The 25,202-nt window shown below is 43.6% G+C and overlaps 1 protein-coding gene across 1 annotated transcript in view; it reads right to left on the bottom strand.

The window, feature by feature from the left end:
- adgb (androglobin) overlaps positions 1 to 25,202 on the bottom strand; it is a 287,462-nt gene that overhangs the window by 43,050 nt on the left and 219,210 nt on the right. The window contains exons 26-31 of the mRNA XM_078230490.1: positions 21,687 to 21,821; positions 15,601 to 15,754; positions 15,244 to 15,431; positions 4,465 to 4,649; positions 3,402 to 3,547; positions 262 to 373 (exon numbers count right to left, since the gene is read on the bottom strand). Of these exons, the coding sequence (XP_078086616.1) occupies positions 262 to 373; positions 3,402 to 3,547; positions 4,465 to 4,649; positions 15,244 to 15,431; positions 15,601 to 15,754; positions 21,687 to 21,821 (920 nt within the window). The remainder of the gene's footprint in view (positions 1 to 261; positions 374 to 3,401; positions 3,548 to 4,464; positions 4,650 to 15,243; positions 15,432 to 15,600; positions 15,755 to 21,686; positions 21,822 to 25,202) is intronic.

The raw sequence follows: 25,202 nt of genomic DNA, 5'->3' as shown, positions 1-25,202 counted from the left end.
CTCTCCTTTCCTTCTCTATGGACAGTATGTTTTGTCTGTATGGCACGCAAGAAACAATACTTTTCACTGTATACCAATACACGTGACAATAATAAATCAAATCAAATCAAAGATGTAGTTTCTACTTGTTATTGTGCTGTGAGAATTGCACTATCGCACTGTATGGCACACAGTCAAGAGAAGTCATACAGAACTCAAACTTGGTGTTCCGTGACACTTTGCTATACCATTTGTTCCAGTGAATGAGCAGAATGACAGTACCTGCAAGCTCAATGTTGTCAACATCCTTCTGGGATTCAGCAAAAGCTAATTCGCTTTCAGTTAGTGGCCAGCTTTTATGAAGAACTAACGCTTGGATAACGTATTTGTGAACCTGTGGGATACCAGATTGTTAATAAAACATGAATGATGAGGTATCTGACAGGGGTATTGGTTCCAAGCATTCTTGCACATATCCTCTTACTTATTACAAATTAACAAATTTTGCAAACTGCATTGAAACTTCAATGGGTTAGATGAGATTTGATTACATGACAATTGTTAGATTTATATTTCTTCTTTCATGCAAGATAGAACATAGAACAGTACAGCACAGAACAGGCCCTTCGGCCCACGATGTTGTGCTGAGCTTTATCTGAAACCAAGATCAAGCTATCCCACTCCCTATCATCCTGGTGTGCTCCATGTGCCTATCCAATGACCGCTTAAATGTTCCTAAAGTGTCTGACTCCACTATCACTGCAGGCAGTCCATTCCACACCCCAACCACTCTGAGTAAAGAACCTACCTCGGACATCCTTCCTAAATCTCCCACCATGAACACCTATAGTCATGCCCCCTTGTAATAGCTCCATCCACCCGAGGAAATAGTCTTTGAACGTTCACTCTATCTATCCCCTTCATCATTTTATAAACCTCTGTTAAGTCTCCCCTCAACCTCCTCCGCTCCAGCGAGAACAGCCCTAGCTCCCTCAACCTTTCCCCATAAGACCTACCCTCCAAACCAGGCAGCATCCTGGTAAATCTCCTCTGCACTCTTTCCAGCGCTTCCACATCCTTCTTATAGTGAAGTGACCAGAACTGCACACAATATTCCAAATGTGGTCTCACCAAGGTCCTGTACAGTTGCAGCATAACCCCACGGCTCTTAAACTCCAACCCCCTGTTAATAAAAGCTAACACACTATAGGCCTTCTTCACAGCTCTATCCACTTGAATGGCACCTTCAGAGATCTGTGGATATGGACCCCAAGATCTCTCTGTTCCTCCACAGTCTTCAGAACCCTACCTTTGACCCTGTAATCCACATTTAAATTAGTCCTACCAAAATGAATCACCTCACATTTATCAGGGTTAAACGCCATCTGCCATTTTTCAGCCCAGCTTTGCATCCTATCTATGTCTCTTTGCAGTTTACAACAGCCCTCCACCTCATCCACTACTCCACCAATCTTGGTGTCATCCGCAAATTTACTGATCCACCCTTCAGCCCCCTCCTCTAGGTCATTAATAAAAATCACAAAGAGGACCAAGCACTGATCCCTGTGGCACTCCGCTAGCAACCTGCCTCCAATCCGAAAATTTTCCATCCACCACCACCCTCTGTCTTCGATCAGATTGCCAGTTACCTATCCAATCGGCCAACTTTCCCTCTATCCCACACCTCCTTACTTTCATCGTAAGCCGACCATGGGGGACCTTATCAAACGCCTTACTAAAGTCAATGTGTATGACATCAACTATTCGACCTACAAAGGTTCCAATCAATATTTGGAAAGTTAAAGTCCCCCATGACAACTACCCTGTGACCCCCACACCTATCCATAATCGGCTTAGCAATTTCTTCCTCCACATCTCTATTACTATTTGGGGGCCTATAGTAAACTCCTAACAACGTGACCGCTCCTTTCCTATTTCTAACTTCAGCCCATATTACCTCAGTATGCAGATCCCCCTCGAAGTGCCTTTCCGCAGCCATTAAACTATCCTTGATTAACAATGCTACTCCTCCACCTCTTTTACCAGCTTCCCTACACTTACTGAAACATGTATACTTTGAGAAAGTGTTGAGCTGATCCATAACTCCTGCTGTAGTGTGCATGCATCCTGGAACATTTTTGTTTAAGAGAAGACAGACTGTAAACTTACGAATTTGTGGCAATGCTTACCACTTTTGTATGTGATTGTTCCATATCAATCATAACATCTATACAAGATATGATAGTGTCTGAGGGAACACGGATGAACTGAGTTCACCCACTCACCTGTTGTAATTTTGGCTTTGCCAGGCTTTACCTGCTTCTTCTGGCAAAGTTATTGTGGATGCTTGTAAGAATTCCCGCAGACCTTCATCCCTATTTTAGTTATGGAACAAATTTTATCCCCCCTCAACTAGACTGACTCTTCAATGCAGTACTGAGAGAATGTTGCACTGTTAAAGGTGCTGTCTTTCTGCCAAGATATTAAGTCTAGGTCGCACCTGCTCTCTCAGGTGAATGTAACAGATCCCATGGCACTTTTTTGAAGAACAGCAGGGGAGCTCTGTCTGGTGTCCTGATGAGTATTTATCCCTCAACCAACATCATTAAGAAAACATCTGGTCATGATCTCACTGCTCTTTGTGTGACTTGATTGTATGCAAATTGGCTGCTGTTTTTCCTAATGTTACAACAATGACATAATCTTTTAAATAGCATACTGAGCTGTAAAATGCCTGGGGACGTCAACAGGTTTTGAAAAGTATGAAATAAACACACTGGTTGCAGAGAGGTGAAAATAAGCAGTCTTGGTGATGAATAGGATATGGGAGTTGAGATTTAGCTCATGGTTGAACATGGTACCAAGGCTTCAAGCATTCTGGTTTCACCTGAGTGAGTGATTAACATAGACGGTGGTGCCAGTGGCGAATGACCAGAACGGGTAGCATGGTGGCACAGTGGTTAGCACGGCTGCCTCGCAGCTCCAGGGACCCAGGTTCGATTCTTAGCTTGGGTCACTGTCTGTGTGGAGTTTGCACATTCTCCCCGTGTCTGCGTGGGTTTCCTCTGGGTGCTCCAGTTTCCTTCCACAGACCAAAGGTGTGCGCGCTAGGTTGATTGGCCATGTTAAATTGTCTATAGTGTCCTGGGATGTGTAGATTAGTGGGGTAAATGTGTGGGGTGTGGGGATAGGGCCTGGGGTGGGATTATTGTCGATGGAGTCTTGGTGGGCTGAATGGCCTCCTTCTGCACTGCAGGGATTCTATGGTGGGAACTGGTGCTGATGGTTTTGATCTTCCCTATTTTCACTTTGAGAAAGTGTTGAACTGATCCATAACTCCTGCTGTAGTGTGCATGCATCCTGGAACATTTTTGTTTAAGCGAAGACAGACTGTAAACTTACAAATTTGTGGCAATGCTTACCACTTTTGTATGTGATTGTTCCATATCAGTCAACTGGCTTAGACCCTCATCTAAGAAAACTGGTGATTTTGGTTCACTCATTGCCTTAGCAGAACTCCTTGCAGTCTTGGTGCTTGAAGTACTTCCCAATTTTCGGCTCCCCCCTCCTGGCGCATCAGAAGGTTTACGTGAAGGTGCTCGAGAAAATAATAAAGTTACAATTATCAGCATTGCACTGCTTGAACCAAGTAATTGGGTGAACACTTGAAAAAAAAATGGCAAAATTGGGAGGCAAAAGCAAAGGAATGGGACTAAATGTAACATTTTCACAGGCATGATGGGTTGAATGGCCTCCTTCTGTACCATATGATTCTGTAAATGGACAAAAATAATATGCAAGCCTAAAATTCTACAGTGATGATATTGGTATTCATATTCTTTTGTCTGTTTTCAATATAGAATGAAATGGAGAACTGTGCAGAGTAAGATTGGAAAGATGGAGAAATGGGGTGGGCGAAGCCTCAAATTGCGCCAATTATTGACCACATAAGGGTCAATTCCCACCCAACCTCAAATTTTAGGCTGGTGGGTTCTGATTGACTGGTAGCTTTCTAAGGCAGGACTTCCTCCGGAGTGAGAGGCTTAAGTCATGACTGCAGCTAATTAATGCCCGTTGGAGTGTGAAATCGCTGCAGGGCAGACAGTGTTCGCAGCGTGTTTCCCAGTGGCTCTTCGGATGATGGGAAAGGAAAGGCTGCCATCCTAAAATTCCTGGCTGTGGTTTGTTGATTAACTTTCTTTTATGTCGTCAGATTCTGTGGTTCTGAAAGGAGGTGTGTCGCAAAGAGTTCAGGGGTGGAGGGGTGGGGGTGAAGTAAGATTTCTCTTCTTGTGTGAACTGATCTCCAATCATTTTTCTACCCATAACACATTGAGGATAATTTCCTTTTCATATCTTCAAAATTACTTCTTGTTATTTGAAAGAAAGAGAGAAAGTGTGATAAAGGAAAAAGAGAGTGGGAGAGTGAGAGAGATAGAGAAAGAGAGAGAAACATAGGCAGGCAAGTCCTGGTGCCACACTTACTGTAAACCATGGGACGTCCTGCGCTCGAGATAAACAAGAATGAAGGAATCACGGCATGGCCTTTTCCAGTTGCTTTGGCTACTTCCTCATCATTATCCAGGATTTGCAGCTTGATGTATACATCTGGCTTGGAGGTTTGTAGGTGTAGTGTAGCCAGGTGGGTTGCATGCAGGTTGATCTGGAATCTGCAACAAGAGTCAGGAAAAATATAATATTGTTAGCCTAGCAATAGATCTTGAGGCACAATTTGGGATATACAGAAATATTGTCCTGAATGGCAAGACCCAAGGTCAGCCTCATTTCCATCAAACTGATAAGCCAGGTGGCATGAAGTTAAAAAAAATCAGACTGCTGCAACACTGAGTAAGCGAAGCCTCCTTCTACGCTGTAGGATTCTGTGGTTTTGAAAGGAGGTGGGTCTCATGGAGTTCAGAAGCGGTGGACTGGGGGTGAAGTAAGATTTCTCCCATTGTGTAAACAGATCTCCAAGCATTTTTCTCCCGATAACACGTTGAGGATAATTTCTTCCTCATACCCTTCAAAATTACCTCTTATTATTTGAAAGAAAGAGGTCCTATCACATATTAAGCTGATCTTTCTCCTCATCCTATCGGTAACTGCAACATTATATTCTGCACCCTATCCTTTTCTTCTCCCCTAAATACTCTATGAACGGTATGTTTTTGTCTGAATAGCTCGTAAGAAACAATACTTATCACTGTATCCCAACACGTGTGATGATAATAATTCAATTCAATCACATCAAATCAAAAAGTGTGAGAAAGGAAAAAGAGAGTGGGAAGGCCAGAGAGAGAGATAGAGAGATAGAGAGGGAGAGAGAAAGGGAGGCAAGCAAATCCTGGTGCCACACTTACTGCAAAGCATGGGACATCTTGCACTTGGGATAAACAAGCGCAGAATGAAAGTGGGAGATCATACACTGGGTGGAAGTTGGAGGCCAAGTCTGGGTTGTTGGGGGAGAGATCTCCCTTGTCAATGGGAGATCGGAAGCCAGGTTGAAAGGAGGTCAGACGTTGGGTCATGAAAGGATTGGAGGATGGGTTAGGGGGGCTTATGGGTGTGCGAAGACCTCAGGAAAAAATTTTAGTTTTCGTAATACAATGTATAATTCTCTGTCGTATATACAAAAAGGTAAATTTCACCAGGTTCTGCTCCCCTCACCCCACCCCATGTGCAGCCTCATTGGGCAGGAAGGGAGGATTGTTGAAGCCAGCACATCTGATTTCCTGATCCACCACAGACAGTGGGCGAGGTTCCATCGCTGGAGTGTCATCTCAGCAAACCTACCTTAACTTCCAAAATATCAGCAAGAAATTGTCCAGCAAACAAGGCTGAAGGAATCAATGATTTATTTGCTATAGCAACACCTGCCACATTCAATCTCTTCCTGCAAGGGACTTTCCAAATTGATTCTCCAGATCCTGAAAATATACTGGAGCTCAGTGAAGCTCTGTGAAATTGCAAGAATTCAATAACTGGCAACTGTCACTGTCATTCATTACTCTGTCATTCCAACTGAATTTAATGCATCTCCCCACTTTCACCAAAAACTGATTAGACAGTAGCCCACACCATTGTTTCCTCAGAGAGTATGCAGTATTGGCCTCAATTAGTTGCATCTACTTTCCAAGACCGTGTAAGACCAGAAAGAGGCACAAGGAAATCAGGGACCAATGGTTCACTTGGAGCAGTGAGTCAAATACCAGATGTGGCTTATTGCTAGCACTCTCTGACAATGTTGTGGGTTCAAGTCCCATGTAAGATTCTGCACTCAAAATGTAGGCACACCCGCCCTGTGCAGGATTGAGAGTGTGCTGCACAGTTGGAGGTGCTGTCTTTCAAGTGAGGTGCTAAATTGTGGTCTCATGTGCTATCACAGGTCAGCCTAAAATATCCCATGGCACTATTTGAAGAAGACTAGCTGGTGAGTTCTCCCCAGTGTCCTTTTACTAAAATCTGAAGCAAGCATCTGGTCTTTTATTGCATTGTTAACTTTGCTGTGTCGAAATTAGCTGCCACGTTTCCCACATTTCAACGTCATGAAACGTCCTTCGGCCCTACACAGTGGCATCATACAACAAAATATAACACTGAGCCACTTAAGGAGATGTCAAGTCAGATGACCCAAGGTTGGTTTTAAGGAACATCTTAAAGGAGGAAAGTAAGGCAATGAGGTAGTGAGGCGGAGAGGCATAGGGAGGGAATTACAGATCTTAAGACTTTTCCAGCTGAAGGCATGGCCACTAATAGTGGAGAGATTAAAATCAGCGTGCTCAAGTAGTCAGAATTAGATGATCACAGATACCTTGGTGGGATGAGATGTTGGAGGAGATTAGAGATAAGGGAAGGGGGGAGGACATTTTGGGAATTTCAAAACAAGGATGAGAAATTTAAAATCAAGATGTCGCTTGAGCGTTTATTTAACTTTTCATTTGTTCCTTTTTTTTCATCTCACTCTTAATCCCCTTTCCCTCTTCCTTTTACACTTGCAGTGCATGAATTAAATTTAATTATACTTTCTGGTTTAGACTCTATATGGGTTAGTGAGGAAACTTCAATCTGATTGCTTGAAGAGCTGTGATGATTCCGGCCTTGTTCACAACATACCACAAATACCCCAAGATCGTTCACTGCTGACTGCAAAAGATATACCTTTGGCCAGGATTTTTTCAGACGACTAAGGAAATTTGGCATGCCAGCTACGACTCTCACCAACTTTTCCAGGTGCACCATAGAAAGCATTCTTTCTGGTTGTATCACAGCTTGGCATGGCTCCTGCTCTGACCAAGACTACAAGAAACTACAAAAGGGTCGTGAATGTAGCTCAATCCATCACACAAACCAGCCTCCCATCCATTGACTCTGTCTACACTTCCTGCTGCCTTGGCAAAGCAGCCAACATAATCAAGGATCCCACTCTCTTCCATCTTCTTCTGTCTGAGGTCACGGACCGACTCAAGAGCAGCTTCTTCCCTGCTGTCATCAGACTTTTGAATGGACCTACCTCGCATTAAGTTGATCTTTCTCTACACCCTAGCTATGACTATAACACTACATTCTGCACTTTCTCCATTCCTTCTCTACGAACAGTATTCTTTGTCTGTATAGCGTGCAAGAAACAATACTTTTCACTGTATACTAATACATGTGACAATAATAAATCAAATCAAAATCCCTTCCTGTCTGCAGTGGGTGGGTGGGCGGGAACAGAAAACCACGCAATGTCGCAAAAATCTGTTTTACGTTGTCATTAAAACAGTTTGTGATGGTCTGCTCCTCACAGATGGCGGGTGGCATTTCCCACTCCTGAACATTGGAATCATCATTTCCATTCATTTGCATCTAATTATGATCCCTGTTCGCCAGAATCATCCCCACTGTGATAACCCCAGGACTTGCATGGGGAATCACTGATTGACCTCCGCGTGGGACTCGTTGAATACGGGCTCCCTGGGGATTGGTAATTAACCAACTAGGTGGAGCTTGTATACCGAGCCTTGTATAAAGCAGGCCTCTGAGTGGGTCCATTATTGTATTGTTCTGGTTGGGACTTGCTGTGTTCACCATAGTCTTGTGGTTTTTGTTTTATTTTATTTTGTGCAATAAAAGCACAGTTCCTTTACAGCTGGAGTTATTATACTACACACTGGATCATGAGGCTGATGTGTTTCACAATGGTACATAAATGATGAGTCCATGGTGACCTGCACTTCACTCCTCCATTTGAAGACTGTTCGCCCACCTTAGCTTGGGCAATGCTCATACGATTCAAGGCTTCGGTGGCAGAGCCACATCCATTTCGGGACAGCTATCTCGAAACTCCAGTCCCAGCAGACCAGAGCCTACTTCTCAGCAGCTGCAGAACAAGTGCTGGTGAAGGAGGGAAGTAGCCTTGGGCAGGTTTGGAGGCTGCAGGGTGCAGTCTGACCTGGCAAAGTGGGAGAATGTCAGAATGTCTAGGTGGGGCACATACGTGTTTAGCAGTGCAAGTGACCTCACAACATTGAGAGCTCAAGTGGACATGGGGCATAGGCCCGTCCACCTCAAAATAAATGTCTATGGACTAACGGACAGATAAGAGCAGTGGGATCAAAGGATACAGGCGGTGGAGTAAGAGGTCCATGAGGGAGGATAATCTTAACGTTCATTCTTTCAGCGAGAAAGTGGGGTTGTGGTTTCCGTTCTCACAGAGGGAAGGTCCAAAGTGGTCTGGCAATGAGAGCGCATCACCACCTTGCTACCAGATGTCACGCGCAGATGAAAAGTATCATGAGGCCAAAACTGCTGCTGGGGTTTCTGCAGGCACCTTGGATGCCAGCTGACTACACCAGGGGGTGAGAAGAGGGGGGTAATGGTTGTAGAACTGAAATGAGCAATCGCTCATGAGCAGGCAGGCGCAGCTGAGAAATGCTAATGGCCTCTCAATCTTACAGTGCTGTGTGCAAAGATGCCAGTTCTTGGGCTGAAAGCAGCACATCCAGGCACCTGGCCAAAACAGTCTCACCTCAGTACCGCAGCTTTGTGCAAGGGGAATCACCTTGGTATGCACACCACAGTGTCGGCAATTTCTGTAGCAAACATTTGGCAACATGGGAATGAGGGCCTTTAACCCACAGTTATTCATGAATCATTGACAAAAAAAAATAGTATTGCAGACAAGTTCTGACTCTTGTGTGTTTCTCATATATACCACAGAGAGAAGGCCACCAGACAGGTGTAGTCTGCATTCATTGCTGCCTGTATAACTGAAGACAGGAGTGAGAGAAGGGGATGATTGCGAAGGAGGAGGCTGGCTTGTCAAAGGCGGAAGCAAAACCCTGAAAACTGAGACCCAGAGGTACCTTTTCTGGGTGCAAAGGTTCAGAAATGTTGTGTGTCGACACCTCGCTACACCTAGGGTGTACTGACATTGCCTTCCTTATCTATAAATGGCTGAGAACCAGCGTCGCCACACCCCCACATGGTACAGTAACTGGATAACTCGCATTTGCCAAATTCTACATGAATTGGCACCATGTGGACTCAAAGGACATCCTTTGCCAGTGGGTGTGAAAGTAACAGCCACACTCAACTTCTACACCCTAGCTCATTCCAGGGCTCAACTGTGGACCTCTGCAGGATTTCTCAGGCATCCACACACAAATGCATACATGAGGTCACAGACGCCCTTTTTGCCAAGGCCCAAATTAAGTCAACTTCGACAGAGATCACGCACACCAGGACACCAGAGTTTTCACTGAGTTTTCCGGGTTTCCACGGGTGCAGGGTGCCATCAATGGCACTTATGTGGCTATCAAAGTTCCCTGGCAGCAGGCACCACAAAGCATAAACAGGAAAAGCTCCAACTTCCTCAAGTACAGCTGTTGTGCGACCTTAACAACAAATCCTGTAGGTTTACTAGATATCCAGGAAGCATCCACAACTCATATATATTGAATAGATTGCAAATCCTGGAATCTTTGCAGGACCACACAGGATTGAGGACTTGCTAGCTGGGGCAAAGGGTACCTGCAAAAGACGTGGTTGATGATCCCTATCCGGCGGCCTTAGACACCTGCAGAGAGAAAGTACAACATGGCTCTTGCCACTGTCTGGTGATTAATCGAGCACACCACAGAAGAAGCTATTCTGATGCCTGGACAGATCTGGCTGAGCACTCCAGTACACTCCCCCGAGGATGTCATGACTCACTGGTTTGCTGTGTGCCTCACAACCTGGCACTGCAAAGTACGGAAGTTTTGCCTGATGAGTAGATGGAGGAGATGCACGTCTTTTCCGATATGCAAAGGATCTCGAAGGGAATGACAGCGATGAGGTTGTGAAGCTGACACTGCAAATGAGGCAGGTGTGCACAGGACAGCCTCATAGCTGCATGATTCCAGGAGGAGGATGGTGAAATGGAGTGTATATCCTGTTGGAAAACTGACCTACATGAGGGGTCAACAGCAAGTTCCACAATACGAGAGGGACCACAGGTTCAGACATTTGCTATATGTGCTTAGCTGAGGAGCCAATGGTGTGAAGCTACCATCTGTGAGATTATGACTGAACGCCTCTAAGTCAGAATTCTGCCTAAAAATGGAACGATCCCTATCATTTCAACTCTGCACTTCAAAATGAGAGTGTGCAGTTCCCCAACAGGCTCCTCTTGACATTTTCCTCTGAATGTTAATGAAGCCTTGAGGAGTATGCTTCGCCACTGAGATGAGGCACTGTCTGGAGGAGGGCATTTTATCAACAAAGAGCCAAAGGAGTTGACGCAAGCATCTCTGCAGAACTTCATTCATGATGGCAGCCGACATGATGCAGGAGCTGATACACTATCGTGAGAGGTTTCATAGGTGATAGCTTTGAATCAGACAGCACTCCTCAAGGCCATCCATGAGGTTGTTTTCGTTAGAGAGAAGAAGGTTAAGAGGTGACTTAATAGAGGCATACAAGATGATCAGAGGATTAGATAGGGTGGATAGTGAGAGCCTTTTTCCTCGGATGGTGATAGCTAGCACGAGGGGACATAGCTTTAAATTGAGGGGTGATATAGGACAGATGTCAGAGGTGGGTTCTTCACTCAGAGAGTGGTAAGGGCGTGGAATGCCCTGCCTGCAGCAGTAGTGGACTTGCCAACATTAAGGGCATTTAAATGGTCATTGGATAAACATATGGATGATATTGGAACAGTGTAGGTTAGATGGGCTTTAGATTGGTTTCACTGGTCGGCGCAACATCGAGGGCCAAAGGGCCTGTACTGCGCTGTAATGTTCTATGTTCTATGTCCAGCAATGTGACTGTGCATTCTGTGCTACATCAACGGTGCAACTGAAGGGTGAGACTAAGGCCAAGGCAACCAGAAAGGTTCAGCAGGTCTCACTCCTTGTACACATGAGTCAGTCCTCAGTGTCACCTTTCTCCCATGGGTATTGTGGGGGGGTGGGGGGGGGGGGGGAGCGTGGAGGTGAAGGGGATGAGGGCTGTTCTTTGTTTTAATCATTTTAAAAATTGAATTCAACCAAATGCTGGAGCGCAGCCGCCTCCACACATGGCAACCTTTGCACTTGTTCCGGGGTGGCGGGCCTGACTTCTAATCCAGCCTCCTCCTCAAGAATGAGAATTGGTCCTGTGAGCCACCATTTTTAAAGGTGAAGTTTGCAGAGCTGACAATTCTCCTGTCTCTGTGCAGCCAACCTGTGAGTGAAAATCTGGGCCTTTGTTGGAAATATGATCTCAGTGCTCAAACTTTCCATTGGGACTAACTTAAATATACCTGCTATTTGCTGGACATATATGGAGGAATTCTGTTGGACATAGGATAAAAGAGGACATATCAGTGCTTCTGTCCATGTTGGCTATAACTCTGTTGGTAGCACACTTGCCTCTGATCAGAAGGTTGTACTTTCAAGCTAGACTTCAAAGACTTGGCCACAAATTCTAGGCAAACACTCCAGCACTGTACCCACTACTGAGGATGGTACAGTGGGGATGCTGTCTCTGAATGGGACATTACACTGAGACTCTGCCCTTTCAAGTGCATGTAAAAGGAACTATGGTCATATTTTGAAGAAGAGGTGGTGAGTTCTTGCCAGTCCCTTGGCCAATATTAATTCCTCGTTCAAAATCATAAGACAGATGATTTGACCATTATTACATTACTATTGTAGGCGCTTGCTCTGCACAAATTGTCCATTGCAGTTCCTACATTACATCAGTGACTATATTTCATTGACTGTAAAACACTTTTGGATATCCTGAGGTTATGAAACACGGTGAGCCAGTCCATAGAATCATAGAATCTACATTACAGGAGGAGGCTATTTGGCCCATTGAGCCTGCACCAACAATCCCACCCAAGTCCTATCCCCATAACTCCACATATTTACCCTCCTAGTCCCCCTGACACTAAGGGGCAATCATGGTGAATCACCTAACCCGCAACACCTTTGGAATGTGGGAAGAAACCGGAGCACCCGAAGGAAACTCACGCAGACACGAGGAGAACGTGCAAACTCCACACAGACAGTGACGCGAGGCCAGAATCGAACCGGGGTCCCTGGCGCTCTGAGGCAGCAGTGCTAACCGCTGTGCTGAGTCTTTATTTATTTCACTGAGTTGCTGGTAGAGTAAAAAGCTTTGTGCCAGGTTCAATTTTAGCTGCTTTTACCATTTCATTAAAGATCAATTTTATTCTTGACAATTGCATTTAAATAACTGAAGTATTTAAATCCATTAATCCATCCAGTAAGACAAATTTGAAGATTTCTTTCGTTCCTGATTATTTTAACATACCAATCGCTGAGCAGGAGAGGCTGGTGAAATGGGCAGACGCACAGCATGTGAAATTTAGAACAGAAAAGTGAGCAATATATTTTTTAAAAAGGAAGAGGAGAGGAAATACAAAGTACATTGGGCAGTTTTAAAGGGGTTGCAGGAACACAGAGACCAAATCTTTGAAGATGTCAAAAAAAGTTGCTAAGGCTGTTTTAAAAAGCGCATGAGGTCCTTATTTTTATTAATAGAGGCACAGGCTACTTAGGCTACAGTGATGAAGAACTTATGCTCAATGTTTATCAAACACTGTTAGGCTGGAACATTGTGACTCAATGTTGGACACCACAATTTAAGAACAATGTCCAGGGGTTTGGAGAGGGTGCAGCCAAGATTGGCAAGGATGGTAGGAGGGAATCAGGGACATCAATGAGGTGGAAGGGCTCGAGAAGCTGAGATTATTCTCCTTAGAGCAGAGTGTCAGGGGAGATTTGACGGAAGTGTTCTAAATCAGGAAGTATTTTGAGAGAGGAGGTGTTTTTTAATTGATTTATTTAATGGGATGTGGGCATCGCTGGCTAGACCAGCATTTATTGCCCATTCCTAGTTGCTCTTGAGAAAGTGGTTACATAGAAACAAGAAGCAGGAGTAGGCCATTCAGCCTTTCGAGCCTGCTTCACCATTCATTTTGATCATGGCTGATCATCAAATTCAATATCCTGATCCTGCCTTCCTCCCCATATCCCTTGATCCCTTTAGCCCCAAGAGCTATATCTAATTTCTTCTTGAAATCAGACAACAATTTGGCCTCAACTACATTTTGTGGTAGTGAATTCCATACATCCACCATCCTCTGGGTGAAGAAATTTCTCCTCAGTTCTAAAAGGTTTACCCCTTATCTTCATATTATGACCCCCAGTTCTGGACTCCCCCACCATTGGGAACATTCCGAATCTACCCTGTCTAACCCTGTTAGAATTTTATAAGTTTCTATGAGATCCCCTCTCAGTCTTCTACACTCCAGTGAATATAATTCTAACTGACTTAGTCTCTCCTCATATGACAAACCTGCCATCTCAGGAATCAGCCTGGTAAAGCTTCACTGTACTCCCTCTATAGCAAGGACATCCTTCATCAGATAAGGTTACCTGCCTTCTTGAACTGCTGCAGTCCCTGAGCTACAGGTACACTCACAGTGCTGTTAAGGAGGGAGTTCCAGGATTTTGATCCAGCAACAGTGAAGGAACGATGATATATGTCCAACTCAGAATGGTGAGTAACTTGTAGATGGTATACGTGGCTGTCACTGTTTGTCGGTGGTTGAGGGATTGAATGTTTGCAGAAGGGATAGCAATCAAGCAGACTGCTTTGTCCTGGATGGTTTAAAGTTTATTTATTAATGTCACAAGTAGGCTTACATTAACACTGCAATGTAGTTACTGTGAAAATCCCCTAGTTGCTACACTCTGGTGCCTGTTCAGGTGCATTGAGAGAGAATTTAGCATGGCCAACGCACCTAACCAGCACAGCTTTAGGCTGTGGGAGGAAACCGGAGCACCTGGAGGAAACCCAGGCAGACACAGGGAGAACATGCACAGACAGTGACCCAAGCCGGGAATTGAACCCGAGTCCCTGGCGCTGTGAGGCAACAGTGCTAACCCTGTGCCACCGTGTCAAGCTTCTTGAGAGTTGTAAGTGCTGCATCATCCAGGCAAGTGGAGAGTATTCCATTACACTCTTGACTTGTGCATTGTCGATGGTGGCGAGGTTTTGGGGAGTCAGGTGAGTAACTCGCCACAGGTTTCCTAGCCTTTGACCTGCACTGGTAGCTGCAGTATTTATGTGGCTGGTCCAGTTCAATTTGTTTGCAGTGGCAGAAGGTGTGGTGACAGTTGTCAGGTCAAAAGAACCGGAGGTGACATGAGGAAAAATGTTTTTTTGCATAAACTTTCAAAAGAGAATTGAATAAATACTTGAAGCAGATTTGTAGGACTATGGGAAAGAACAGGGAAGTGGAACTAATTGGAATTAAAGAGGAACTAATACCTCTTCCATTGAACCAAATATATACACATTAACTGAATAGTTTCCTTTTGCACTGAATCATTCTATAATTCCAATAATACTTCAGCTTTTAGGAAAATCTTCATAAAGTATCCATATCTTTTTTATTATATTTTCTAAATCGACAATCATTTCAGGTAGGGTAACATGATTCTGATTCTAATTTTACTTCAAGTCAAGCTAGTGAATTGCATTCCTTACAGTCAGAATTCATAAGCATTGTATTAAAATGACCCAACTAAGATTCACTCTGATCACGTTTGAAAGTCACTTTGTACTTGAGGTTAGATTAGTCACCAGCTGTTACTTTTCACAAGACTTTCATCTTAGAAAATATAATCCACGATCATCTTAAGAATTCCTCTTTCAAAATTAGTTTCAAAGAGGTGTCAGCGCTTGCAGTGTTAAGCCATAAAGCAATTTTTTAATGACTACCTGAAGATAATGTTTTTGTCATTTGGAATGTAGTAGAACTTAATCTCCTTCATTGAAAAGCTGCTGCTGACAGTATCACTTGCCAGAACAGGAAGAGGATGCCTGGAGCCAATCAAACGTAATTTCCATTTACCAGCGGGAACTGGCAGGCTCCCTGTTTGGCCTTCAGCCATGAATGTATAGCCGCCCTATAAATATTGAAAAAAAAAATTGTTTACCGTTCTAGGCAGCCACTTATGATTCAGATTTTTGTTAATGTGAATGAAACATTTGCAGTAAAAGAGCAGATTTAGAGAAAGAAGTTCCGCACAAAACAATGCATTGGTAATCAAATTTCTATCAACTGCATATACCTACCGCATTTTTACTGTACATGGTTGGAGCTACTTTTTGAAAAACCCTGGGCATTTCTTCTCCTGTATCATTATTGATCACATGAAGAACACAAGCTGGCAGGACAGAGTAAATCTTTGGTACCATCAGCATGTCCTCAGGCATATAAAAGACCTCTCTGCGGATAAAACAAAGCTTAGGTAGTTAAAACACTATTAAGTGAAAGCAAAGGGAACAAAATGGTTTCACTGTGGCTCTGAGGTCTAAGGTCAGGGGCTGGAAAGGTGTTGGGCATTGATTGGTAAGATTTATTAAGGTGTTTGTAGTCTTAGGTAGTTGAACAGTAAGTGTTTATTAACTAGTAGAAACTATGTAGATCGGTACAGTAAAGATCCAAGCTAGGAGCCATCTCCATGCTTGCTTCTAAATATAGCTCTGTCTAGCTAACACTCCCCTAACCCCAGAGTGTTGGTCTTGAGTCCATTTACATCACAGTCAGAAGGTACCATACTCAGCCTTAGATTAACCCTTTATGTGCCAGACCCTCATACTATACCTCCCCAAGTCTTTACTTAGTGTATTTACAAATTATCCCAGTTTATCCCATGTATTTACATCATTCCAATCCCCATCTCCCCACATGAGTTTAAGTTCATAGGTTCAGGCGAAATGGACTCTTCCATGTCTTATTCTCAAAGGAATGGTAGGCTCTCTCACTGCAGGTAAGCCTTATTGAATCGGAGGTTGTTCTGGCACTGGGGTATCTTTTCATCCTCTTTTTCCATTTTTTGGCATTGAATCACTCTTTGTTGATTTTCCATCGGGTTTATCCCAAACTTTATGGTAATTACAAACTCTGAGCTTGTCTTTATCATATTTTTTGTTCTTCTTCATGAGGTTCACTGTGACCCATGCCAGGATGGAGGATGGCTTTTAATGTTGGCGTGTGTGACTTGGTTACCTTCGCGTTAGGCTACATGGTTTGCTGTCATCAATGGATTGTTGCTACTCAGTTCCAGTACTGCTTGTGGCACTGTCATGCCTGCTTGGGATTACAGCGTCTGCTCTATGGTCTCAGGGTTTATCACTCCGACTGGCCTTGGAGCCGGAGGTTGAGGCTCTTTTTCTTGCTGGTTCCTCTCTTGACTACCATTTACTCCAGATATTGTGGTAACCGTAGAATCTCGACAGTGCAGAAGGAGACCATTTGGTGATCAAATCTCTATCAATTGAATATACCTACCGAATGTTTAGCCTACATAATTGGAGGCCATTTGGCCCAGTGAGTCTGCACCAATACTCCCAAAGAGCCCAACCCTCACTCTATCCCCATAACCCATTTACCATGGTTAACCCACCTAACTGACATATCTTGGGACACTAAGGAGTAATTTATCCTGGCCAACCCACTTAACTTACTCATCTTTGGACTGTTCGAGAAAACTGGAGCACCCAGAAGAAACCCACGCAGACACAGGGAGAACTTGCAAACTCCACACAGACAGTCACCCAAGGCCGGAATCAAACCTGGGTCCCTTGAGGCAGCAGTCCTAACCACTGTGCTGCCCACCATCTGAGTAGTTAGCTGGTCTGACCAATGAGGGGCTTCTGGCACTTGCAATGAAAATGGACAAACCGGCAAATGGAGAAGACAATTCAGTGCCAAAGTCCCAGTCGAAGGATCCTCCTTATTGGAGCTCTCAGGAACTTGCAGTTCTGTATAATTTACAAGAGTAGTTGTTTTGATCTCTTCTGCTCTTTTGAGGAGATTCAGGGCCACACAGACACCTCTGCCAAAGAGAGAAAAAGACTGATTATGGATGACGTTCATGAGCTCAAAGATCTGTTTGCCACCATACCTTAAGGATACAGAATCATGCCTGTACCGGAAGTCAGATTTCTCCAGGCCCATAAAGTGGTGTGACTGTCGTTTGGAGTCAAAGATCTCTCGGCCATGGTTCTTTGTCCAATAGGACCATAATATTGGCTCACGTGTCAAAAAATCTATGAGGTGGCCATTAACCGAAATGTCTACATCATTCTAGAACAAAAATCCAAGATTTGGACCTCAGCCAAGAAGCAAGATTGTGTGTCCTGTATCAACGTTTTGTCTTTTTATCCAGACCTGAAGCAATTGTGTATCTAAGGAATCAATTTCTCCAGAATCCCCAATCTTGTGAAGGATCTTCCTTGAAGAAGTCCAAATTGATCTGGTGGAGTGGACTTCAAATGCATGGTTAAAATTTTTGAATTGCAGGTTCAGTTTTCAGAGGTTTTCGAAAATCCAAAATGGTGCTGCCGTATGCTTCTGTTCAAAGGGGTTTCCCGCGCTTCCTGATTTTGGTGGGCTCCCGCAGTAATGGTGCTTTCAATTTCAGCGTTTAAATTTTTTCAACAAAGGGTGCCTGGATCTGGTTAGAGTCTCCCTGCTTTACCACCATGTTCTTGGGTCTTAGAAGCATCGAGTCCTGGCTTTGGCTGCGTTTTTAAAGTTCCAATTCAGTCATGATTACTTTTGAATGAATTTTGTTTTCTTTGCTCGGAACGTGCATGGCTGCTCCATGTACTCAGGAATCGAGTTTCTCCGTTTGCCATTTAAAAGGCAATTTCTGACCACTGTAGTGTTTAACTTTTCTCAGGGCTTGTTTTGACCAGCAGTTTTACATTTCTGGCTCACCCTAGCTGGGTCTGCTGACTCTGCACGCTCTGGGTATTGAAGCTGGATTTCCATGGGATTCAGTGGAATCTCATGCTGCAGTGGGGAATTTAATTTTGGCCTTCAGTTTCCAAATCTTTCTTTGGATCATTTCTCTGGCAACCTCTTTCTGCGCCTTCACTTCTTGAACTTCTCTTCAGGTCACTTAAATTTTTCTTCAGTTTTCAAAGATTTTAATTTTCTCTGCAGTCTCTGCAAGGTTGAGTTGTTCCAAACGCTGCCACCATGTTGTAAGATATTGGGCATAGTTCAGAAGGTCATATTCGTAACCTTAGGTGGCTCAACAGTATATATGTATTTGTCTACCAGAAACTGTATTCCTAGGTACAGTAAAGTTTCAATCTAGGAGTGGTCTCCATGCTTGCTTCTACACATGGCTTTGTCCAACACTATAACGACCCTGAGGTGCAGGTCACGTGTTTTTTTTACACCACTCTGTGGACACTATTGTACTTAGTCCCACGTTACCCTTCTATGTACCAAACCCTTATACTACAGGCTGAAGGTAAACATTGAGAAGGAAATTCAGGGAGACCTTCTCAACATGAAGGTGGGAATTTTCCTGTCCCACTCGCCATGCAATCGTAGCGGACCATGCAAAGGTCCGTTGAGACCGGGCGGGATTTTCCGGTTTGGCAGTGTGCACGGCCAGAAAGTTCCGCTCCAAAAATTTAGGAAGGCAGAGTGAGTTCAAAAAGCACTTTTTTCAGGACAGAGAAGGGATTAAAAATAAATTACATTGCGAATCTTTTACACTAAGAAACAAATGTCACTTACATCGGCTCAGTGAAATAAAAACTGACTAAAAGGGATTAAAATCTTCCATATAAAGTTACATTTAAAAATTAGTAACATCAGAGCTATAGTTAAGATTTGAACTCCTTCTCTGGTAACCAGCATTTCCACCTGCAGATACTCACAATGACGGCAGAAGCAGAAGTATCCAGATGTCTAGGCTGAAGTTCTGCAAAAATATCTAAATTTCTCCAGCTGATCACCTGTTTTTCCTCCTTAAAACTCACTGCTATGACCAAACATTTGGTTATCCCACCTCATATCTCTTTATTATGCTTGGCAGTGTTTTTGTCTTATCACGTCTATGAAGCATAGATTTTTTTCTAGGTGCTAGGGTTGCTGAGTTGAGGGTGATGGAGTCAGAGTTAAGAGTTTATGGTGGGTGTCTAAAGCAATTTCTTTTGCACTGATGATCTGAAGTGGAAGCGAGTTGTGTTGGGAATTCTTACATGCAGCTCCAGATTTAATTGTAGCAAACATATCGGTCGGAACTCTCCAGCCGTCCATGCCGGTGTGATTCTCTGGTCCCGCCGGTAGTGTACCCCGCCTGTGGGTATCCCGCCGGTGTGGAGCGACGCCAATGGTAATTCTCATTGACAGCAGCAGGACCAGAGAATTCCGCCACGAGCAAACAATGCACCGCTTCCTGCTGGCAGGAAATACGCGGCTGGGATACCGGAGAATCTTGCCCATCATCTAAATTTTGGACACATGCAAAGACTAGGAGGTTAGGGGCCAGTGAGAGCTGGGCCCAGACAGGATCCCATGGCATGATGGATGATTATTTATTTTTAAATTCATGAGCATTTCAAAGACTTCCCTGCATTATTATAGGTCTCATGACTTCTGCCCCGAGTGGATAGTGGGTATGGAGAATGCATGGGAGATATGATGGGGGTATGGAAAGGCATGGGTGATTTGAGGGATGGAAAGAAGAGGTATGGGTGAAATGGAAGGAGACTGGGTATATGAATGGTGCATATGGCTATGGATGGCATGCAAGATATGAAGGGACATGGAGGGGGATTGGAGGCTGGGTGGGAAGGTTAGGGGTGAAGATCAGGCGGCCCAAAGTCATCCACAGAACTGGGCTGATGTTGCAATGAATGGAGGCAGTCTTCTTGACTGCCAGCCTCAGCATCTGCCTGCCTCCATTCCCATCTCGGTTCTGCTTTGCGAGGTAGTGCTGGCCTCAACTCCAGTCTGCCCCCTTACTCCCTGGGATGAAAATTTCATGTGTGCGTGAGTTCATTCATAACTCAGGAATGTGACAGTGAGAAATAGCCTGATTCGCGATTCCCAAGCCAATGATAAAAATCCGACGATAGAATTTGATCCTTGCAATATTGATAGTCATTCTGCATCACTCAAGTAAACACTGTGGCTGTGAATTTCATCTGAGCTGCAGCTCCTGCTTTGTTGCCATAACTGTTGGAAACACCAGTTACATGTATAACAGTGACACAGTGGAAGCAGCTCCAAGGAGATAACCATTCTAAGTTACTCTGACTGTACACCTTTCAAATGTGCTGTTAAAACAAATAGCAAATTCTTCAAATGGAACAAAATGTAAATCCTTCACATGGATATAACCCCTTTTCCTTTTGGCCCTTGTAACCAAGTTGAGGAAACTCTAAAGAAAACCATGATATAGGTTGGATTTTATTGTTAATGTAGGGACTAAATTTCCTGATTGAGTGGTGGAGGACAAAACCCTAGAATCATTTAAGAAACAATTAGGAATTGTTAGTGCCAACTGGTTGATCCAAGATGGGCTGAAGGGCCTTCCTGAAAACAAGACATGAAAACGTCCACACCAAAATGTTTAAGGGCCAAATTTTGCGTGTAATTGCGCAATAGCATTTATTCCCAATGGCATTATATTTGTTCTATTGCCCAGTAACTAATTCAGTTACAGTAAAACCAAGAGCTGTTCACTGTAATAGCGGATTGGGCACAAAGTAGCAATGCTCAGAATTATTAGCAATCATTGAATTAAAAGGCTAATAAACTGAAAAAAATTATGATCTAATTATTAGGATAGAAAAAAGATTACAATTTCACCAGGATGTTTCCTGGGATGGAACATTTAAGTTATGAAGAGAGTTTGGATAGACTTGGGTAGTTTTTGTTGGAGCAGAAAAGACTGAGATGAGGTGGGCCAACTTGATCGAGGTGTGCAAGATTATGAGGGGCATGGGCAGGGTGGACAGGGAGCAGCTGTTCCCCTTAGTTGAGGGGACACAAGTTCAAGGTGAGGGGCAGGAGGTTTAGGGTGGATGTGAGGAAAAATATTTTTACCCAGAGGGTGGTGGCAGTCTGGAACCTGCTGCCTGGGAGAGTGGTAGAGGCGGGTTGCCTCACATCCTTTAAAAAGTACCTGGATGAGCACTTAGCATGTCATAACATTCAAGGCTATGGCCCAAGTGTTGGTAAATGGGATTAGGTAGGTAAGTCAGGTGTTTCTCATGTGTCGGTGCAGACTTTATGGGCCGAAGGGCCTCTTCTGCACTGTGTGATTCTGTGATAAAGAGTTATGCAAGTCAACTCAGATGAAACCTTCAGGTGTGTTGCCAAGAGGTGTGATTTTAGTTCATACCTGAATACCACAAACCAGAAGTTGGAAGGCTGATCGCTGTATGTAGTTGTGTAATCAGCATGTACTGTTTTACTCCATTCATCTTCATAAAAAGGGTATAATTTTGCCAGTTCTGGACTTGTGTCAAACATGTACCTGGAAGATTAAAAAAAGTGCTCATGAAACACATTCCCACATTTGCACATACACAGGAAAATTTACATAATATACACAGTGATCTTAATCTTATGCAAGTGTTTGAGGGAATACAATCTAACCAAAGCCCTTGATCTTCTTCAATAATGCAACAATTGTTTTAGGTAGTAGGTTGCTCCAAGGCCTCTGCCAACAACTCTGGGATGGGGATTGGGCACCTAGCTCCCAAACTTCTTGACACTGCCAATCCCATGGCCTTAATGCCCTCCCTCATCAACACATCTGAGGTCAGGAACACATAAGCTCTAGGGTATTTACATCGCTGAATATTTGCACACATTAGCTAGTGGAGAATATATGTCGCAAGAAAGAGCATTTCCAACAAGCCTACATCTCTCTCCAATTGTACCTCAGTATGTCTCATCACTTTTACACTCTTAAGAATAATACTGACTAACTTACATAAATCTTAACTGCATCTCAGTTTAAGTTGTCAAAGGGAAATAATGAATAAGAGTTAATACAATAATTTATTAGGGAAGATAACGAGTATGGTTTATCAAGGGATCTTTATAGGGGTTAAATGGGGTTATATGAGCAAATTAATCGGTTTAGTAAAAGCGTGAATAGATCGAACACCCCTACAAGAATAAAATCATTTTCTAAAATTCATTGATGGGACATGGGCATCGCTGGCTGGCCAGCATTTATTGCTCACCTATTTGCCTGAGGGCAGTTGAAAGTCTCTGGAGTCACATGTCGGCCAGAGCAGGTAAGGACAGCAGATTTCCTTCCCTGAAGGGCAATTGTGAACCAGATGGGTTTTTACGACAATCAGCAATGGTTTCATGGTCATCAGTAGATTCTTGATTCCAGATTTAAAAAAAAATTCAAATTCCACCATCTGCCCTGGCAGAATCAAACTCGGATCTCCAGAACATTAGCTGAGTTTCTGGATTAATAGTCTAACGATAATACCACTGGGCCATTGCTCCCCCACATATGCTAGTCAAATACCTCAGGTCCTAATACCGGAAGCGATGGCCTAGTGGTATTATCGCTAGACTATTAATCCAGAAACTCAGTTAATGTTCTGGGGACCTGGGTTCATATCCTATGACGGCGGATGGTGGAATTTGAATTCAATAAAAATATCTGGAATTAAGAATCTACTGATGACCATGAAACCATTGTTGATTGTCGGAAAAACCCATCTGGTTCACTAATGTCCTTTAGGAAAGGAAATCTGCCATCCTTACCTGGTCTGGCCTATATGTGACTCCAGAACCACAGCAATGTGCTTGACTCTTAAATGGCCTAGCAAGCCGTCAGTTCAAAGGCAACTAGGGATGGCCAGCCAGCGACACCCATGTCCCATGAATGAATAAAAACAAAATCAGCAGAACTTGCCAACAAGATTGTTTACTTTTTAGAAGAACAGACAGTTTGAAGCCAAAAGGGTACTGCCAAGTTTTTGGGTTACGGTTTAATAATAAACCTATGTCAGCTTGGAATTTTAAAACAATGTTCTGTATCCTGACTCTGTCCCTGGGTCTCCTGTGGTTAGTTGGAAGAAATCCACCACAACAACATCAAAAGGACTAGACAGTCTATGTAATTTACTTGAGGGACCTACAGAGAGATTTGAAATTATATTATTGGATCAGGAAAGGTGAAGTAAATTCCACACTTAGGGTAAAAGACACCCAGTTCACATGTTAATGTGGCATAGACACACAGGCACTGCTAGCTGGATGCTTACGTGATTAAACAGCTAGCAAGTTTTAGTAAATGTCAGATGTCTTCAGGGCCCATATTAGTAGCTTGTATACTTGGTGACTTCTGTACTCTTCAAAGACCTGACTTAGCAGACAAATCTAGCAGTACAAAGCCAAGCCTCATAGCAACAGGCACCAGGGAATGATTCAGAGGAGCCTCTGTGAGATAGGGAAGGTAGATAATGCTTGGGATAACAGACACCCTGCCTTGTGAAAATCTGCAAACAAAGGTATTTGTTTAAAAGTAAACCTAAAACCGGCAACCTTGGAATTGAAGCAATATATTGCCTACGTGCTACTCAATGTATAAATGTCCCTTGATTTCTCAGTTGGATAGGGTCCTGCTTCAGAGACATTCTCTGAGGTAGTGTTCTCCCAACGCATTGGCAAATAAACGATCAGTATGTACTTGAGGCTCCTGAGATTATTCTGTACAGTAATGTGTTCCACAACAAAGTGCACTATCAATTTGTGAGCTATCTCTTTAATTTGATTGATTACAGGGCCAGTACAGTCACCCTTCTTGGTTATTTTGGGACTTGAAGCAACACAAGTCATAGAAAATATGCCTTTTACTGCTTCTGTTAAAACACATCAATTAATGAGGAAACAAAATAGCCATTTGGGAAATATACTTTCTCCAGTTTTGTTCATTAAGACACAAAAGAACTCAAGGCGCTGCCGAGAAGGTGCCTTGCACCAGAGCATTGTGTTTTAAGGAAAGACTGGAGACACACAGACCCTGGAGATGGGACAAAGATGACCACTTCCAGGGTACTGGGTTTTATGGTGAAGAAAATTGGGTGTCCCAGCCTTGGAATAGTGTGAGAAAACTCAGAGGCATATAGGGTGATCCAAGGTGGTAGATCAGGAAAAGCTACTATACATGACAGCTTGGGGACACCCAGTCAAAGCAGCGATGTACAGGATTATTTGATGATTGGTATCAGTATTTCTTCAAATAATGAATGACTAATTTATATAAGGACATCGAAGGAGTATAGAGGACGCAAGAAGCTTAGAACTTTTCAGCTAAGAGTTGAATGTCGTGATAAAGTCATAGATTTGTTTTAGATGGATGAGCTAACGATGAGCTCAGTGACTTTCCTCATCTGTCTAAGTCCTGTGATCTGCTGTATCAGCATGCTGTTGAATTTTATGTATAGAATCCATGCCCAAATGCAGCAAGAGCTGGACAATATTCAGGTTTTGGCTTACAGTGGCAAGTAATATTTGTGCCACACAGTGCCAGGCAATGACCATCGCCAACAAGAAAGAATCTAACTATCTCCCCTTGGCAATACCACCATGGAATCCCCGACTAACAAAATCCTTGGGGTAACCATTGACCAGAATTGGACCAGTCATATAAATACTACAACAGCGGTCAGAGTCAGCAGTAACTCACTTCCTGATTCCCAAAAGCTTATCTACCATCTGCAAGACACAAGTCAGGAGTGTGATATAATACTCTCCACTTGTCTGGATGACTGCAGCGCAGGTCAAGGGCAGCAGATACCTGGGAATACCACCACCTGGAAGTTCCCCTTCAAGTCACTCACCATCTTGACTTGGAAATATATCGCCGTTCCTTCATTTTCAC

Source organism: Mustelus asterias, chromosome 15 (assembly GCF_964213995.1).
Source record: "Mustelus asterias chromosome 15, sMusAst1.hap1.1, whole genome shotgun sequence".
In the NCBI taxonomy this organism is placed as follows: Eukaryota; Metazoa; Chordata; class Chondrichthyes; order Carcharhiniformes; family Triakidae; genus Mustelus; species Mustelus asterias.
This window is presented reverse-complemented; position numbering and strand designations above follow the sequence as displayed.